The 19,240-nt window shown below is 40.6% G+C and overlaps 1 protein-coding gene across 3 annotated transcripts in view; it reads right to left on the bottom strand.

Annotated features, from left to right (window-relative positions):
- PTPN14 (protein tyrosine phosphatase non-receptor type 14) overlaps positions 1-19,240 on the bottom strand; it is a 170,488-nt gene that overhangs the window by 26,053 nt on the left and 125,195 nt on the right. For all 3 annotated transcript variants that reach the window (XM_090049008.1, XM_090049018.1, XM_090049027.1), the window contains exons 6-13: positions 19,001-19,071; positions 15,640-15,727; positions 11,618-11,703; positions 9,849-9,936; positions 8,838-8,920; positions 6,460-6,517; positions 4,455-4,533; positions 879-2,344 (exon numbers count right to left, since the gene is read on the bottom strand). In XM_090049008.1, the coding sequence (XP_089905134.1) occupies positions 879-2,344; positions 4,455-4,533; positions 6,460-6,517; positions 8,838-8,920; positions 9,849-9,936; positions 11,618-11,703; positions 15,640-15,727; positions 19,001-19,071 (2,019 nt within the window). The remainder of the gene's footprint in view (positions 1-878; positions 2,345-4,454; positions 4,534-6,459; positions 6,518-8,837; positions 8,921-9,848; positions 9,937-11,617; positions 11,704-15,639; positions 15,728-19,000; positions 19,072-19,240) is intronic.

Here is a 19,240-nt window from a genome sequence, read left to right as displayed (position 1 = left end):
TGCTAACACGAGCAGAAGAGATGTTTACCCTCAATATATAATTTCTGCAAAAAGGCATCTCTGTAATGCAGGGTGTCTAAATTAAGCTGTTGAAAGAAAATAATACGTCAGAGCCAGTCAAGGTATAGCACTGCACTGATATCAGCTTAATCTCTTTAAACACTAGGCGTGCCAGGTATGTGCCATAATTCATTCGCTGACTTGTTTGATGTTACATTTATCTGAAAACTTTTGTGGTGTGCGGCAGAAGGCAGGCACATACCCTCTGTTGTTCTAGAAAAATGTGTTTACGGATTCCAAGACCTACACTGTATGTGTTAAAAAACATAGCATTTCTACCCCTTCAACTTAGTAGAGCTGCTCCTTTAGTGTCAAGTTCCTAATTTAGAAAATCAGCTATTCAAGTTTTACTACAACCCACATTTAGTTGTCATAAATTTACACAGCCGTATTAAGTACAGTTGTAGACTAGGTTCATGCCACAATTCTGTAGAAAAGAGTAACATTAAGACATTAACTGTTTAACCATTGTTAGACTCTCCATTATACTACATATCACATATACTTGACTTTATATCCCTTCAAAGTTGGTGTGAAAAGGCTACCGAATCAGAATTCTCCACCTGTATCATTTAAATAAGTTCTCATTCACTATTCTCCAAAATGGCAAAAACTGCTAAATGACTGCACAAACAAGGCTTCATTTTAAGTTATTCTTAATTTTAAGTACATCCAATTACCATCAACTTTTTTGTCTGCATGAATCTGCTTTACGTTCCTTGTTGTTTGTAGGTCTGACGGTCTTCTGTTATCTAATTTGGTACGGAAAATAATCCATTATTTGGTTCAAAGCCTCTGCATTAGAGGAAGGTACTTACCCTCATCATCATCTCTCTTTCTATAATGCTGTCCTCAATAGAAAACATTTCAGACACAGGTCTTTCCTTCACTGGTTCTTTCTTGACCCTTTCCTTTACACTTGTGAGGTCGGGTTCTGAGATAGAGGGTCCCAGGGGAGACCCATTTATTGTCATTTGATCAGTCCGAGATACACTAATGGCTTTAGAAGGTCCTGGTCTCATAGCCCTTGCCCTGGCTACTGCTGCAGAAATATTTACTTGGTCTGGTCTAAGGGCTCCATTGCTAACACTTTTCCTTGGCCCAGGATACTCTGGAGGAGGTTTATTTGGTATTCTAGCCAAGGCAGCTTGCAACTGTTCATGGAGTGCTGCTATCTGAGAGACAGATTCTGTTGCTTCTTCTTCCTCTTCACTTTCACTACTGTGTATCAACATTGTGGCATCTGAGAAGGTTTTCTTATGATGGTAGTGAGGGAGCTGCTGAACCTCGTGTCCCATCTGCACTGACTCTTCTGGCTGCACCTGCTCTCGCAAGGTGTTTCTACGTGGCAGAGGGGCATTCAAAGTCTTTAATGCCATAGCTTCTATTCCACGCACCATATTGCTGATGACCTCCAAACTATGGCGCTTATTGACAGCTGCAGGATGTTTGACTGCCATGAGGGGCTCACTGACCTCCTGGAGAGACTGATGAACAACTGGCAAACTATCCTCTTGGAATGTCTTCACGGAAAGCTGGACCTTCCGAGTAACCAAATCAGGGCTACTGCCACTGACGTACTTGTGGCGGTGGCTTGCTAGGTCAGGTGTGCTAGTGGCAGGACGTGGACGTGGATATGGAGGTGGAGGCCTGTACAGATGGTTTTTTAACATATGAGCAGTGCTATAACTCTGATTGCTCTGCAGCTGCATGTTTGCCAGCTCTGGCGTGCTAACTGTATGGGATATGGCACTGGCTGCTGTCTTATTCTGCACAGTGTTAGGGTTCATTTGGTCAGAGGGGGCAACAGGTTTGTTATAACCAGCCTGGGGTCCATAAGTAACTGTATAGGGATGTCTTTCCCGAATCTCAGGTTGGCTGTACACCAGGTCTTCTGATTGGTTGTAAGCATGAGTGTTTCCAATATTGAGGTTCCTCAGAGATTGACTTTGGCTGTCCATGTGAATAACCCCTCTCTTCATCTGCCTCATGACCGTTTCATAGTCTGGAGTTGGCCTGTAGGAAGGCACTATGATTGCACTATGTCTGTGACTGGGAATATAATCTGGTCTCATGATGTCACTCCCTGGGATGCTGAGATTGGAGGACATTGGAGAAGCCTGAACAAAGTTCTGTGAATGGTTGAGGGAGTTCATGCTGTGGGCACTGCATACGCTGCCATTGGGCCCATTACCATTTAAGTAGCTGAAGTCCATTGGACACCTATCCAAGCTGGTCTGAGATCTACAGTAGAATGTTTCTTCATTCCCATGGAAAATGCTGTCTGTGTGCAGAGGAGAAAGAGGCAAGGACAATTTAATAAACAAGGACACAGTCAATGCCACGATCCTCTAAATCCTTCCAATATCAAACTGCCAGAACTGGTATAATCTGACCCAAAGATTAAGAGGAGGTTTTGTTTACAGCTGCAAAGAACATTTGGTCTTAGTCCCCAAGTCACAAAAATAGGACCAAAAAAATCCTACAGATCCAAGTTCTCCCAGAATTTGGGGAATTATGATATTGAGCCCTATTTGTATAAACTGCTGAACCTACTCCTGGATCCAAATTACACCTAAGTTTTGAGTGGAGTTCTAGAAGTAGAGGACAAGGATGTAGGATACTTCCTATACCACCCACTCATGCTGCAGTTCAGCAGAATTTACATTTGCTCTCTAGAGATATAGCAGTAATCCTCAGGCCAACAGACTTTCTAAGCCAGTGGGGGCCAACCTTTTTGGCAGGTGTACCACAAATTAGTCATTTGCCATATTTGGGGTGTATATGCCCCAAGTTTGCCACCCTTGTTTCATATATTCCCTTTTGTTGCTAGTCACTGTCCTTTTCTACTCATCCAGGTGGTGATGGTGAGGTTCCTGTGGGGCGACGGCATGTTACTCAACATCAAAAGCAGTCACATTGCCTCTGGGATTTTAAGCAAGTCGTTTTAAGCAGTGATGCCCCTGGGAAATCAAAATAGCCTAGAAATTGGAACTTTGAGCTGGAGAAATGGAAAGATTCAGCCTAGGTCTGACAGAGAGTTTATAGCAGAGGCTGGAAGAAGAGTCAGGCTTTGAGTTGCAGTTGAGACCACAAGCCAATCCTCCTTCTGAAATTTCCACAGAACTCAGAAAAATGGTCTTTTCTAGAAATCTGTTTTAAGATGACTTATTCAACATCACACAAGTAGTCTGTGATTAAAATCAGGACAGGACCCCATTCTTCAAAATCTCAGTTCATTTTTTTTTACAGCCTCTGCCTCATAGGACACTGGCATGGAAATAACTTCTTGGGGCACTGACTCCAGTCCTCTGCTATCGTTGTAAAGTGGGTTATATAATTTCTTTCCTAAACTTAGCCAGCTCCATCTTTAAAAGTAGTTCTTGACAGTCAGAATATTGACATTCCATCATGTATTTACTACTGATGATTAAGGCAGACTAGAGCACTTCATTTGTGTCTCTCATGGTATGCAGATAAATATAGTTTGGCAAATTCATTTTAAAGTTCATGTAGTTAAAAAGTGAGTTCTGAGTCAATCTCAATACAGATCTGGGCTCTATCCCCAGCTCTAGTCAAAGTGACCTGATAAAACCTTTCAGTCAACTTTTCTGGCAGAGTGGGAGTGTGGAAGGGAGAGTGTGGAAATAACATTTGCCTCTTCTAAAGCTACAGCTCAAGGCACTAGTCAATAACAACAATGGAGGCATATGTTAGCAGAAGCATGTTAGCGGAATATGCGACTTGAACATGATGATCAAACATAATGACCCAACCAGTGCATTTTCTTCAAGGGCATATAATATTTTCTGCAAAGTTTCCTCCGTCTCTTGCCCTTCTCTAATTTCCTAAATCTTAGGCTTCAACTATAGAATTTCCTTGGATAACATTTGTTAGGTGCAGTGCACAGACACAAACATCTCCAACCCTTTTGGACCTTGACTGTGGTACCTTATTCTATATCATAGCTCAGGGAATCAAAGCATACACATGCTACATTCCTCATAGCTCACTTCCTTCTTGTTTATTTTGTACCTGCACATAAAAGTATTAATAAAACTAAAATGTTAAATTCAGGCGCCAATGGCTGAGGCATGAGTCATGCAGTAACATCTCCTGCTAACATATGAATTATGAATCGCTGTTGACTAATGACTCTAGCAATTCCTTGGCAAACTTGACAATATTCACTTTATCTCAAAAACCCATCCAAGAATTTGGAGACTTTTGAAAGTTTCTCTTTTAAACCTAACCCTTCTGCAATCTTAACTATGAAGCTGCATTTTTTTCCCTCAAGACTATCATTTGATAGGGATGACATTAGAAATCAAGATCTGATGAGCTTGCACACTGAGCTATAGATTCTTAGAAGGAAACACATAAGCTCTAGATACCTTGTGAATTGTGTGTTTCAGTGTAATGTTCTCCACATTGGACATGCATAGGAGGCAGTATAAATGGGTGCTGTCTTGGCTGGAATAAAAAGATTTTAAAAAAAGAAAGAGAAGCATGAATAACCTCAGCAAAATGGAGCTTTGCCACAGTCTTTGCAGGTGAAATGCAAAAAGAATTTTTCTACATCCTTCCACAAAATGGTGCTTTGAGCTATGTTAGAGAAAAAATGACATTTTCAAAAGTACCTAAGTGGTTCTGGAGCCCAAAAGTGATGTAGCCACCAAGGAACCTTGCTCTTATTTAAAGTCAGTGGAACACAGGTTCAATAATGCTCAAGGCTTTTTTGAAAATGGTATGTTGCAAACCTTCTTTTGAAATATTTTATTCAGACTCTTCACCGTTAAAGAGTTTAGTTTAGAACCTAAACTGTGACAAAAGCAGGTAAAGGCACAAAACCACAAAAAGGAGGCAAAGAACGAAGGTAAAGGTAAGAAGACCACGCCATGGTTTAGGAGACAAGTGAACGTGTCCGGAATGAAGAATTTCTGCAGTCAACCCATCAATGATAAATATTGCAGTGACCATCTGTGATATGGTAGGAATCATTGGCAGTGATTGTCATTACCACAGGTTTGTTGTATTCTGGCACTTCACACAAAAGATGGCACTTTAATCACACCCACTATTTTTTCTTTTCTTGTGTGACTGGGTTGAAAAGGTTTGAAAGCATGTGGGCACATATTAAGAGAGGAAAGGTGCCCTTGCTTTTCAAGTAGGCACACGCAACTACATGGATGCACCTCTCACATGGTCTGCGTCAAGGAAAGAGAAACACTAAGACTATGGCTTCCAGGGAGAAAGGGACAGAGCTTACCTCTGTACACACAGAAAGTATCACAATGTCAATTTATTACAAAAGAAGGAAGGAGAAGGCTTACATCTCCATTTTCTATGGAAATGGGTGAAATGGAATAGAAGTAAAAGGGATCGTGATTGGACATATACTTCCTTGAATGCAGAAAGGAAGGGGAAAGGTAAAGCAAGAACCGAGGCAAAGAGGCCGCACCCAATTACAGTTGAGGATATTAAAAAAGGAAGAGCGCTCTCTCAGAATAGCATCACTCTTCTCTGGCTGCTTCTACTAGCAGCCTGAATATCAGGGCTTAGACTGACAAAAATTGAAGGAACCTAAGCAAATGGAATCAGCTAAATTTAAAATTTCTACCAAAAAGGAGGCACCTTCTGCAAGGAATGTATTGTATTATCAGGAGCTACCAGGAATAAACTGTAATACACACGTTATTATGCAATTCGTCTGCAAGCAGGCAAAGACTTCTGTTATTTGAAAATCGTGCTCTTTTGAGAAGTCAGGCAGAACGATGAACTCCTCAATAGGAATGAGGCAACTCCTGGCCTCTTGGATGTTTCTCTCTCTCAAAGATCTGGTGCCATCTAAAGTCAGTGTCACTGGCGATTCTGCTGGAACACGATGGAAATACGCTACAGCCACCCGCACACCAGGTGCTGCTTCATTTCCAGTGGACATCTATTGATTTATCACCATGCTACCGTATGAGACAAAATAGTCATTTGGTATGACACAAAACTGTTGTATAAGGCACACAGAAATATTCTGGAGGGCAAGTTACTTCAGAGAGAAAAACTGCTGACAAAAATATTCACCCCCTCTGGAGAGGTAACAGGGCTGGTCTATAGCTTGTAACAGTTACTTGTCAGAACACAGTAGCTATAGGAAGAATTTGGAAAGAATAATAGGATACAACTTCTGCTATCATGGAACTACAAAGATCTAGAAATGCCTTTTTGAAGGAACAGAATAAGTAGCACAGATTCTGCTGAAACACAGAGACAGATATGGTAGGAACAAATTGCAAGTATGCAGTTGCTTAGTCAGCTGATGTTTTTATTCGAAGTTTAGAGAATGCCCCATCCCGGTAGCAGTGATATCAGCATATTTATTTAATATCCCATCACAATACATACCAAGGATGACCTACTCCAGGTGGGCCGCCGTCTGATGGGAGGAGGAGAACTTGATTGTCTGTGGGGAGAAGTGGAGAGAGACGTTCCAGGAACTGAGCTTAGCACAAAGTTTACATTCTGATTCAAGACTGGGTAGGGAAAACAAGAGACTAAGATGTGGTAAAATATCATTCATTACCGATGTAAAAAAACAAAAAAACAAAAACAAAACTGAAATAGACTGAGATCATTCAGCTTCTTCTAGAAGTACAAAAATACACATGCTGTCTATTATCCTATTTGGCCAACTTGGAAACAACGGAACGAAAATCAACTCTGCCTTAAGAATAAAAATCAAATGTGAAAAAACATCAAGTTTCTTGAGGGGTAAAAAGGGAACATATCACACAGGCACAATCTCAAGATGACTGGTGAACAGAAAAACCATCACTAAAAGGCAATGCACACAGATCAGGAAGAAAAAGAGCAGCTAACTGGTTACTGCTAGCAGAGCCAGATACAATATCAGGAATAGGCAGATGCAGTGGGAATAAAGAAAGGAGAGGGAAAAAGAAAACACAGAAGAAGCAGAAATAGTCATGCTTACGTGTAGAGAGGAAAGGTGGAATTGCTCCTCTTACAGTTTCTGATCTGGTGAATGATGTTATGTGCAATTAGAGGAAATGCACACAGAGGAGATACAAACAACAACAGAGTCCTTTTCACACAAAGGTTGGGAAAATTATTCAGTCAGAAAACACATGCAGGAATAGGCTGCTAACCCCAGTGCAGATGCTGGCAACAGAGGAGACTCCTACATGGACAAGACTCATTTACTTGGTAAATAGATTTTGACTCTGTTTATTTCCCTCAGAGGCTCCATTTCCCCTGAGGGCAGAACAATACAAATATTTTTAGAGCGTTGCATGCAATGTCTCTGTCAATACCAGACTCACAGCATTTGAGTACCTAAGGCTCAACACTGAGAGATCAAGAAATAAAAACACAAACAGAAAAACCCTATGATCAAAAGACGTTGCTTATGTGGTCTGAAATTAAACAGCCTTTACTGTAACAGGAGCATCCCTTTTGGTGACCCTGGTATATAGTTTCAAAGCAGAAATGTTCTCCTCCTCAGGGTCTGCTTTAGGCCAGGAGTTTTTTGACCTTTTAGCCATCACAGCATGTTTTTCCAGGGGAGAGAACCAGAAGATTCCCTTTGAACTTGCTCTTGCTCTTCGTGACAAAAATAAATCCACAGTACTAGGCTGTGATAGGGCAACATGCATCCTGCTGAGAAACATATCTGTTGGACATTCATCTCTCCCCCAGATTCAAGACATGCAATCTGATCAGCTGCATGATTTTCTTTGGGGGAGGTGGGGGGGGGGGAGAAGAAGGGGAAAGAGACACCGTTAACATACAGAGCTCTCCTCTACCACCCCTCTTGTGGCTCAGTAAAGTAAGTTTATAATATTTTACATCAGCCATATACACTTCAGTCCTGCCTTCAATTATTTTGGCCTCATTTTCTAACAGATGGCAATGCCCACTACAACAGATGGGATGTCCAACTGTGGAAGTGGAGCAGTGATAGGATGGGGGCTTCTTCACAGATTTACAGTCAACTAATCAAGGTGTTGGATGTTTTACAGGAATTCTCTCTCTCCCCGTCCCTGCTACACAGCCCTGCCTATTCTGAAAATGGCTGAAATGCTAAGGCGGCTGACAGTCATAGGGAAAAAAAGAAGCAAAACAGCGCTTTACCAGAAAAGGAAGTGTGTTAGTTGGACCCAGCTTGCCAGTGTCTGTATAGATCATGTGCTTCAATGGGGCTTTTTGGTGCTTTTATCTGAAGCTAATTCAGTCAGCTATTAGATAAGTGCCAAAAATCCCTGCTGAAGTGTGTGATCTATACAGACGTTGGGTGAACTGGGCCAAACTAACGCAATGCCTCTTCGGGACAGGCACTGTGTTTGGTGCAGGGGTGCATCGAGCTTAAAGTGCTGATTTGCTTGGGTTTTTTTCACATCTGTAAGCAGCCTAAATGCACAGCTCTCCACTGTAGCAGGGCAATATTTGCAGCTTATAAACTGGTTTTTATCCCTATGTCTCAACTAATACTTTATGCATTCCTCTCATTTAGCATGAAATTCACCCTTAGGAGTGAGGGCTAACTCAAGAACTTTACATCAGTAAGTACATAAAATAGGACTCAAGTTGGACTTAGTGATGCACAGGCTTCAGACTACACAGGAGTGAATTTTTTTCATATATTTGATTTAAAAAAGAAAGAGAAAGGTATAAACTGGAACTACTTAAAAGACAGACAAGCCAAAAATCAGAGCACTTTTAATGCAGTGTATCAAAACAGAAAATTGTTTAGCATGAGTACTCACTCTGTGCAGATTTTATTCTGTTTGTAAAACTTATGTCTTGCAGCAAACAGCCGTGAAATATATTTGGCATTTTCAATGTCATCCTTTGAAACACAAGAAAAATTGGAGAAGCCACCTAATTATTCAGTTTGCTACTGTTACAACAAAATGGTTTCAGCAATAAAGAAAACACTTTAAAAATGCAATAGCAAGAATGTCCGATGAGGGATGTCACACACAAAATCAGCTGTCAAGAACACATTATTGCCCTCCAGAGTGAAACACTGGAGTTACCCACGCATGCCTACATGCTGAAAGCAGGGTGGATATGTACCTTATAGACTAACTAAATAAGATATATAGAGAGCACATGTTTTTGTGAACTCAAGTTCACTTCATTAGATACTGTGAAAGGATAGCATAGAGCAGTGTATAAAGGAATGAGTGATTTGAGTGAATGATGTCAACATGCTCCTACCTCATTACTAAGTCAGAGTGAAAAAGCAACAACATAAGAGCTATGTTAAACAATTTACATACTGACCTATGCTGGGGGAATGTGGGAGGAGAGGTGACAGTGGGGAGGTTTGCAGGAGAGGAGGGAGCTGTGTGGAGACACGGGGTCTCAGAGAGGTGCAGATCAGCATTGCACCACCTCTCCCAGAGCTCTGCAGTGTGCAAGCAGACTATTGATGTTTAGAGTGCTGCAGCTCTGCCAGCATGATGTGTGGTGTGGGAACACATCTTATTCACAAGGCAATGCAATGTTCAACTGTGCTTTCCCAACAAAACAGTTTAGGCAGTCTGGAAGCTATTAGAGAGACCTAAAAGTAAAATCTGATTGATGTCACCCTCTGAATATGGGTGAAGTGAATGTGTTAGAGGGTGAGCAGATGACAGGCTGAATTTGCATTCACTACTCTCCCAATACAGGTGAGTGAGGAGACAGCCCCCTTCAAACAATGTGATTTCAAGTTCATTCTTTCTTCAGTGCTAAAAAGCTCTCCTACTGATATTTTGTCTTTTTCTTACTGTATGAAACAGCACGTTTTCTTCTTTGTTGATCAACTCCAGAACAATTGTAGACTTGTTATGTGCTATATTCCCAATATCATTCCACCTGCAGGAGAAAAGGTGTTGCTGAGTTTGCCAATGCATACATTCAAACATTTCACAGACAAGTTAAGAATATCATAGTTAATGTGCAGTCTTATTTTATGTTGGGAAAGTTCACAAGCTGTTTTGACAAAGAAACTGTCGGGAAAAAAAATCCAAACCAAACCAAACAAAACCAAAAACACCCAACCAACCAATCAGATCCCATGATTAAAGCCATTCCAGATTTTAGGTAAAATATTTCTTCTCAAATAATGGAAATTTGAAGGGTTATAGTAAAAGACTTTTTTGGAAATATATGAATGCTCATTTCTAAGCTGAATTCCATTTGATCACAGTTTAATTATAGTTTGACTACCTAGCTGGAAAGGAAACAGAGTTCTCTCACCTTCTCTCCCTTACAAAAAGTCTCATTTGCAATTTCCCTAGACTGAAAGAATAGTCAGTCTTCTGCTGAGTCTTACCTGACAGGTTTTAATGCAGTGTTTTTAAGCTATAGATACCAAGTTCACATCTGTCTTTTATTTTTCCAATTTTAACTTTTCTCCTCTAGGTATTCACACTGCCCAAGAAGAAAATGTTGATCTTTTTAAAAACTGATTGCACCATTTGTGTCTGCAACATGCAATCTGGTGAGATGGAAAGGATTTGCTCTTTTGAAAAAAAATGCACGTGATACATCCTGTCGTGACATGCAGTGGAATGCTTGCTGCAAACAGAACAAAACAAGGATGCTACAGTTCTCAGAGGACACCTACACCATTCCTCTCCCACCTCCCATGAAATGTTACACTTCTGGAACTGAAAAGTTGAAGAGATCTTGAGAATCGTACCATTTAAAATAAATATACTTTGATTTCTTTAGGTAACTACACAATCAAAAATACAAAAAAACACAGACAGACCAGGATCAGATTCTTGACAGTGCTAGGGAAAAAAAAAAAGATAAAATAAGCTCTTAAATGAAGGGGAAAGAAATAAGAAAATGTTGAGGTGTAAAAGAGGCTTCATGTGCAACCTATAGTCAGGCTTATTTAAAATATCTGTTTCATTATAAGATCTCTACAAATTCTCACAAACCAATGGCATTGCTTACAAACAATCTATAATGAGCTAACTATGAAATATTCTGATCTCAGAGCGATATATATATTTTTTTATGATCTAGGCCTGTTCAATGGACAATGTAAAAGGAGTTCACTCCAATCTAGTTCCTGCCAGACACCTTCAAATATGAACAGTTCAGTTCACACAAATAAAAGGCAGTGGCCAAGATTTTCAAAATTATGAGCTTAAATGAGCCTCTTTACTCATAACATGATACTTGAATAAAGTGATCAAATTTTCCTCTGTACTGAGCATCCAATGGCCCTCCATCAGTCTCAAAATACACTTTGCGATATAAGAAAATCACTTCAGCAAACTTCTACTGCAACGGCAAATGGAAGAGTGTCACTGAAGTCTTAAAAGTATATGGCCTTGTCTCTGTCCATTAAACTTTCACAGACAACCCAGGCTATCCTTGAACACACTGACCCTTATGGGCAATGAGCCAATCCTGAAAATCATTATTCACCGAGTACTCCTTATGTACAGAACTAGTTACTTTTGTAAAAGGTGGGGGGGGGGAAATACAACACAGTACATGAAATGGGATTCATTTTAAAATACAGAAATAAGTTTACCTGTATGTGATTGGCCTTCCAATTCTATTTCTTATGAAAATTCCCATGAAGAAAATACCAAAATGTATGTCATTTCCATGATTATCCTGCATAAAATCAACATGAACATTCAGTTAAACACAGAAAAGTCATTTCACATGAAGAACCCAATTACAAAGTCAAAAATCTGTCATGCAAACAGCACATAAGAGTTCACAGGTAGTTTTTTGTAGTTTAACCAAAAAACTAAAACGCACATACAGCTGTTGTTTCTCACATATAAGATATTTGAAAAATAATTCAAAATAAGTATCATGAACACAAAACAACATGGCTAAAAGGATTACTGAATGGAACGGCAAAGCATGCCCTAGGACAGCAGTCAGCAATGCTTTTTGGCGGTTGGCCGAAATGACCCAGCTCAGGTCCAAGATAAGCTGGCCCTAAGATCTATCTGCTGCCACCTTCTCCGCCAGATAAAGTCACTGCTGCTGAAGCCCCCAGCTCCAAAGTCCAAATCTAATGGCTCTGTGGGCTGAATTCAGCGTGTGGGCCATAGACTAACAACCCCTGTTCTAGGAGAACTCTAGAAAAAATCAGAAACATCTGCTAGTCCATACGATAAGGTTTTGACACATTCACTTGACCTTTGTGGCCACATTTTCATCTAGCCATAAATGGGCCTCCATTTTTAAAAACGGGACAATTTATGCAGCTTAGATGTTAAATATCTGATTTGTGGGTGCAATCCACTATTCACAGGTATAAATAACAAAGTACATGGCTTCTCATGATGGGAAAAAATAATATACAATGATATTTGGCTTTGCCTCAATGTACTCTTCTGTACAAAGGAGATGATACTTACCTGTATCCCGAGACCACTGTACAATGCTTTTCAAATGGAAAACACCATTTAACGATTATCAAGAATTACTTTTACAATAGGCAGTGGATCATAGTTTATTTGAAAAGATTCTCATGTTACAAATTCAATTCTTTGACATACAACATTTCTACTTGTCCAACTTTACACAGTCACTTTGTGCCTCCGATTATTGTTCAGCACCAAGTAGAAAGCCTCATGAGGATTAACACCTAAACCACTAAATTCCTGCAGAATCTATAGCTCATATTCATAAAAAGGGGCAAGACTGACTTACTGTGAGGTGGAAGGTGGTGTGCTCTTCCATGTCAACTTCTCCAAAACATACATTAGCATGTGTTCTCTCACCCCACAACAGATTAAATTGAAAGCGGTAACTTAAGACTTTTTCATCAAGGGCTAAGGGTATATTTCTGCATGTAAAGGGAGATCTACCCTCCACCTCTGAAAACATACCAAACGAAAAGTGTTTGTGTGTGTGTGTGGTGGGGGGGATGGTTTAGTGAATAGTAAATTTTCTGAAGATACGATTCTGGAGGGACCCATGTTATTTGTGAAATCAGGATGAATTTGGCAAACAGTTTCTTCCAAATGATAGGAAGAGATATTTTGAAGAAGTCTAAATATTTCACAACAACATTTTTCAAAACTTAGTGCTTCATTTAGGAAATGACAATATTTTTCATTCTGACATCTTCTAAATGAAACTGACTCTTTGTTTGGAAGTGACGCTTTGATTTAAAAGTAACCCTACATTTAAAAAAAACAAACAAGCAAAAAAAATTTCATTTTGTCTTGTACAAGAACTTTTGGGCTGATCACCAAAATATACTTCCCCCGCTACTTTTTGACTATTTTTCCCCCAGCCACTGAACTGAAAAAACATCCATTATTCACCATACTGTAAAAGAGAGTTCCATTTCCCTTTCACCATGCAGAAGCTGCAAAATCTCAGGTTCAGTGGCCTAACGCTAAGACCTTAGTAATATCCTGTAGGTGTTGAGGGACATCATGGCTAAATACAGAGAGTCAAAAAGCCCAAGGATGAATCATTTAAATTTTCCCAAGTCAGTCTAAACTGCATAGATCGAAGTGACAAGCAAGTAAACACACATGCACTTTTGATTCCAGAAACGCAGCCAGATGCCTGCAGTGATGCAGGGCAGAAGCCAGGGGGCACTACAGCACACCTCCTTGCTCAGCTGGAATAAACAGCTTGGGCCAAGGCTAGCCCGCCCACCCTTTGAAGTGGGGTTTGCAGGGGAAGGTGCAAGGCATCCTGGGATGCTGGGGAACTGTGAGTTAACTTGAATCTGAAGGGGATCCAGGACAGACCAATTTAACCTAAATCAGTTAAGTCTGATACTACATCCAGGTTTATCTTTAACTGGTTTTGGCCATTTTGAAACGCGGTTTATGTATACTGGACTGAACTTCTGTTGTGTTACAGGTTAGAACCGGTTTTTGATCATTTATACCAGTTTACATGTAATTTCTGTCCCTAGCCCATGTCAGAAATCCTTGCCCTCTGCCCGTTTTCACAATATGTAGGTGGGCCTCCCAGAAGACGCAGAGGAGGTCTGGATTTTGCCCTAGCATTCACTGGCCTGGTGCCACACATACATATATTTCTGTTTCTAACTAGTAAGGGTTAGGTCTCTGGCAAGCAAGCATCTTGTACATTTTTCAAGTCCTACCCACACACTCATTTCCAATACTGTATAAACCAAGATTCTTCAAATTATACTCAAAGTCTGCTGTGGCTTGGAGGTTTTCTGCTTAGTCACCAAAACAGCTGTAATAAGTGGAGAGATGAGGAATGGGGTAGGAGGAGGGGATTTTTTTGTGTTTTTTTGTTTTTTTCATGGACAGTGAATCAGCTTTTGTGCTTGCCTCTGAAAGAAAAGTCCCTTGGGTATCCAGTACATTTGTTTTTGTCCACAAATTTAATCTGCTAGCTCTTCAGGGTAGGCATGATTTTTTTTGTGTGTGTTTTGCGTAGCACATACTGTCAGTGCTTAACTTCATAGCAACCAACAACAGTCCAGCAGAATGAAAAACTTTAAGGAAACAATTTGCCACAGCACAGAGTTTTAATGTGAATTAATCCCAAAGCAAAACCTTTGATTTCTTTCAGCTGCACAAAGATCTGACATCAGACAACCACATAATTCCTGCCTTCCAGTGCAGAAACTATTAACTTCAGTGGATGTACTCACAAGATCCAGAATGCAGTCAGGCAGCTTGTTTGTCCTGTCCCTTTTGGCTATCTAAAAGGTTCTTTTCTATTTTATGATCAACACTACCTGAACCAAAACAATGGCCTTTTCTTAAGAAGTTTGGTTAAAAGGGGGCCTGGTTATCAGGTCACCCCCAAAAATAGAAAGAATAATGAGTTGAAATTTTGGAGCGAGGCAAGAGTTTTCTTCAGTTTTTCAGCACTTTAGCCAATCATGGTAACATGTGCTGTTCAATCCTGACCAGCTTTCACTTGGCCACCTGGGTCATTAAGATACAGAAAACTGATTAAAAATTCAAGTATTGCGGCATAAAATGGAAAAAAATCCATTAAAAAAGCTGAAAAAGCAATTGTTGGCCAAGTCATTACTCTGCTTCTGGTTTACAGCACCTGGTGCAATCATAAAAATATATATCTAAATATCCTATCTTTGCTAATAAAATCTCACAAGTCTCCTGTGAAGTCAGTAAGTGTTTTTATGCCATTTTACAACTGGGGAAGTAGAGAGAAATGCCAAAGGTCACCTACCCACCAAGCCAATGGCAATGCTGGGATATAATTGGGTTGCTCGAATTGTGATTGCCTTGCACCTGAAGCAATAACGTCCCTTGGTGTAAAATGGATGAAAAGTGCTACCTTTTTTTTTTATTTATCACCATTTCAGATTCATTTTGAACATGGGTAAGAGAGCAGTGAAGGGGCTGGGCAGTAAACAAATGTAGGATGTTCTAACCCAGGAATGCCCGTTCTAACCACTACAAACTACTTCCATTCTGAATCTTCTGGGATACTACAGGGTTCCTTTGTCTCTTGGATCAATAGGTGTGATTTTTATTTATGTGAGTTATATACATCTCAGAGAGCTCTCTGTTACCTAATTTGGAGGGGAGGAAAGCTATATAAATAACAACACTATACCTTCACAGGGAAACTTTCCAGTCCAAAACCATCAAGACGTTCTACCTCCTTTATGTACATAAGTTCAGCATCTGCTGCTGGTATGCCACTACAATTAAAGCACAGAAATGGGAAAAAATTGTTCAGCATTACAAGTCAAATTAAGAAGGCAACCGGAAAATGTCAAATCCACAATCCTCTGTAGAAGATACCTCTGAGATGCTGACAAAAAACATATAGTAAAAATCAACAGATCATCACTGGTCAACATGATGATAATTTAGTGCATTATCTATCCTGCCTCTAGTGGGAGGCAGACAGCACAGTCAATCTAGAGAGAAGCAACTGGATAACCAATGTGACAGAGAGCTACTTAAGTATTTAAAAAGTGCAATTCTCAAGCTTTTCAGATTGGGGACCCATCAATCAATGTCAAAAGTTTTGATGACTCCTTTACATTCACTGTTAAAGTAAGAGCAAAGAAAATGTATATGAGGGAAGAGAAAGATTTTCTTCATTCTAGAAAGTAATAATGATTTCCACTATTTCCATACTTCATGCCTGACGTTTCATGACTCCTCTCTGGGTTGAAGCAACCCTAGTCTAACGTGAGAAATATATTTCTTCAAGCTGGGCACATCTACACAAGACAATGCACAACAGACTAATCCTACTGTGCATTAGTAGGTCACAGCAAAAACTGTGCTATTGCGCTAATAATGAGCAGCAGAATTAGTTTACTGCGCATTAAGCGTTATGAAAAGAATGTGTGCTGTTGCTACCACGCAACAGGGCTGTGCGAAACAGCACCACTGTGTTTTGACTTGTGTTTTGATGTTTCAACGGAACAGTGTTTCATTTCAAATTTTGTTTCAATTTGAAACTGCCGTTCCGTTTTGTTCAGTTAAAACAGTTTTGCTGTTTCGATGTTTTGTCCATAGGCTATAATAGGGAAGCTTGAAACAGCCTATAACTTTTGTCATTTCTGGCCTGATGTGGATGAAACTTGCAGGAATGGTAGCCCTTTCTGAGGGCATAAAGCCTGCCAAGATCCAAGGAGATAGGTGCAGGGTGTCAGGGAAACTGCACCTCAAAGTCTTGAAAGCAAAAAACTCATGTCATGGGTATGCGTTAAGCCACAGTGGGCTCAAAACTGCAGGCATGCTAGCCCCTGCTGATGCCACGAAGCCTGCCAAGTTTCAAGTAGATAGGTGCAGGGGTTCCGAGTTCTGGGGCCCTGCACCTCTGGCTGCTGACAGGCAAAACCCGTGACATAGTGCTTGTGGGACTGTGTCTGTCTTGGGGCATGAGGGGTGAAAACTGCAGGCCAGCTAGGCCCTGCTGTGGCCACGAAGCCTGCCAGGTGTCAAGGAGGTAGGTGCAGGGGGAGTCTGGGCTCTAGGGTCCTGCACCCCTAGCTGCTAACAGGCAGAACTTGAGACATGGGTGGGTGACACTGTATGAGTATTAAGGTGCACCCTCACTCAGCTGACACCAAGGCAGAAAGCAGGGCAGTTCAAACAATGCTGCCTTTTATGCAGTTTTTCCATCCCTCCCCCAGAGCACTGGGATTGGATGGGACCTCAGGAAAGGATAACAGTCACTGGCCAGCTACACAGTCAGTAATGAGCACGCTCCTTCCCCCCCACCCCTTCTCCTTACTTTAGTTTCTGTTTCCTTGCAGGCAAGCCCAGCTTGAGCTTTGAAACTTTTAGACTTGCCTCGTTTTGTTTCAAGGCTGTTTTGAAGCTCTCTGTTTCATTTTGATTTTACTGTTTCAAGCTCGAAATGAGTCAAAACAGTACTGAAACAAAACCGCCAGCGAAATTTCACACAGCCCTACTATGCTATAGTAGCCCACTACTGTGCATTTAGTTAGTGCCTCATATTAGAGGTACTAAACATATTGTGCAGTACTAATGGCACATTAATGTATGTGTAGATAAACCCACTGTCAGGAATCATGAAAGACTTCTAATAAAAAAAATGAGGAAGGACTATGCCTAACTCTAGGATAATGGGGAGGATGCTGGAGAAGGCATTCAGTATGCTGAGGATGCTGGAGAAGGTTGCTATTCAGTAACCAGCCACCAGGTCAGGAGTTGACATGACTGAGAAATGGGTATAGGTTAGTGGTCCCCAGTCTTTGCTGGCCTGCAAGCCATCATACTGAGCATGTAATACACTAAGGGTAACATCATAATTTGCTCTCCTTGTTAACCTCTGTTTTGAGTTTTGTTACCATAGGTAGCACTGGAAGGTCTCACAGCAGACATGTCACCTAACAGCCATGGAACACGGGAGCAAACTTAAAACTGTAGATCCTTACATTGATTCCAGATTGATCATACCTATACCTCTGACAGAGGCATCTTTCTTCTGCGCTTTGGCAATACTTAAAGTCCCCCACTAAATTGGGATGCTTTATATTTTCAATGAGTTATGAAAGTTAGTTGAAGTTAAGGGCACTCAGGAAAACAAGGCCACAAATATTGCTATTGGTCACTCAAAAATGGAGGCACCAAAATGTAAGAGACTTTTTAAATATTGGGACAGATCCTCTGCCCAATCCAATGCTGATGCTGGACACAGAAGAGAGAGAAGTGTGTGCATAGGTGTGTGTCTGTGTGTGCACACTCCAGTTACAGGTCTGGGATTCTCCATCTGGTCTCAACTCTAAGAACATATTTTCATTCCTCTCTGCCAGGATTTATAGGTAGGAAAGTGTAAGAGTAAGTTGTGGGGGATGTACAGAGGAACTCCACCCACTGTGGTGGAATTAGTTTACTAGAAAGCGGGATGCAGTTTGCCCTGTTTATATATACACTGAGGAAGGGGGTGTCCAAAGGGTTTAGCTGCAGATTTCCAAGTTAATATTTCAAGTAATTTCCAGATATAGAAATAGGCTTTAGCACACTCAGAAGAGTAGTGCTCTCCACAAAGTACAGCATTTTCACTGACCTCCCAAGGTCACACTACTGTTACCCAAGTGTTCAAGCTTGCTTATGCAGAAAGGATATTTGTCTTGGGGCATAGTCTAATTTTCACAGGTATAATTCAGAACCATTGGATCCTAATAGATCTTTTCTGTAGAAAAGAGACTCAAAGTCAGCCTGATAAGCATCCACTGGAATTGCTTTCATTTGCATCATACTGAAATAAATGACAGGCTCTTCTGCTGCGTGCATTTTAAATATATGCAGTGTGTGTTCCAGGGCCACTGACATTTACAAACTGTGTGAAAGTCAGATTAACCTTTTTGTAACAAACTCAGTAAGAACCTAAGTGAAAACAGCAGAAGACTTTTATGTACCTAGGCTACCTTACCACTGGCGGGTAAGCAGGAAGAAAAAGGTCTGTACCTTAATATTTTGGAGCTTACCAATGAGCTCTGTGTTCCTGAGCTACTTTTTGAGTCAGCTCCTCTAGGACTGCTTCATCTTGCGTCCAGTCCTGTAAGAATACAAATGGGCAGAAGTTTTAATAAAGAAAATCACCAAAGAATGAGATGCAAGATACCCATTATGATGGCACGTTTTAAATTTCCCACCTTTCTAAGTTTGCGATGATACAGTAAAGACACCCAATATTGATTGCAACAAAAATCTGATTTTATTATTAT

This window comes from Crocodylus siamensis, chromosome 1 (genome assembly GCF_052110815.1).
Source record: "Crocodylus siamensis isolate JL-2025a chromosome 1, ASM5211081v1, whole genome shotgun sequence".
NCBI classification, from domain to species: domain Eukaryota; kingdom Metazoa; phylum Chordata; order Crocodylia; family Crocodylidae; genus Crocodylus; species Crocodylus siamensis.
This window is presented reverse-complemented; position numbering and strand designations above follow the sequence as displayed.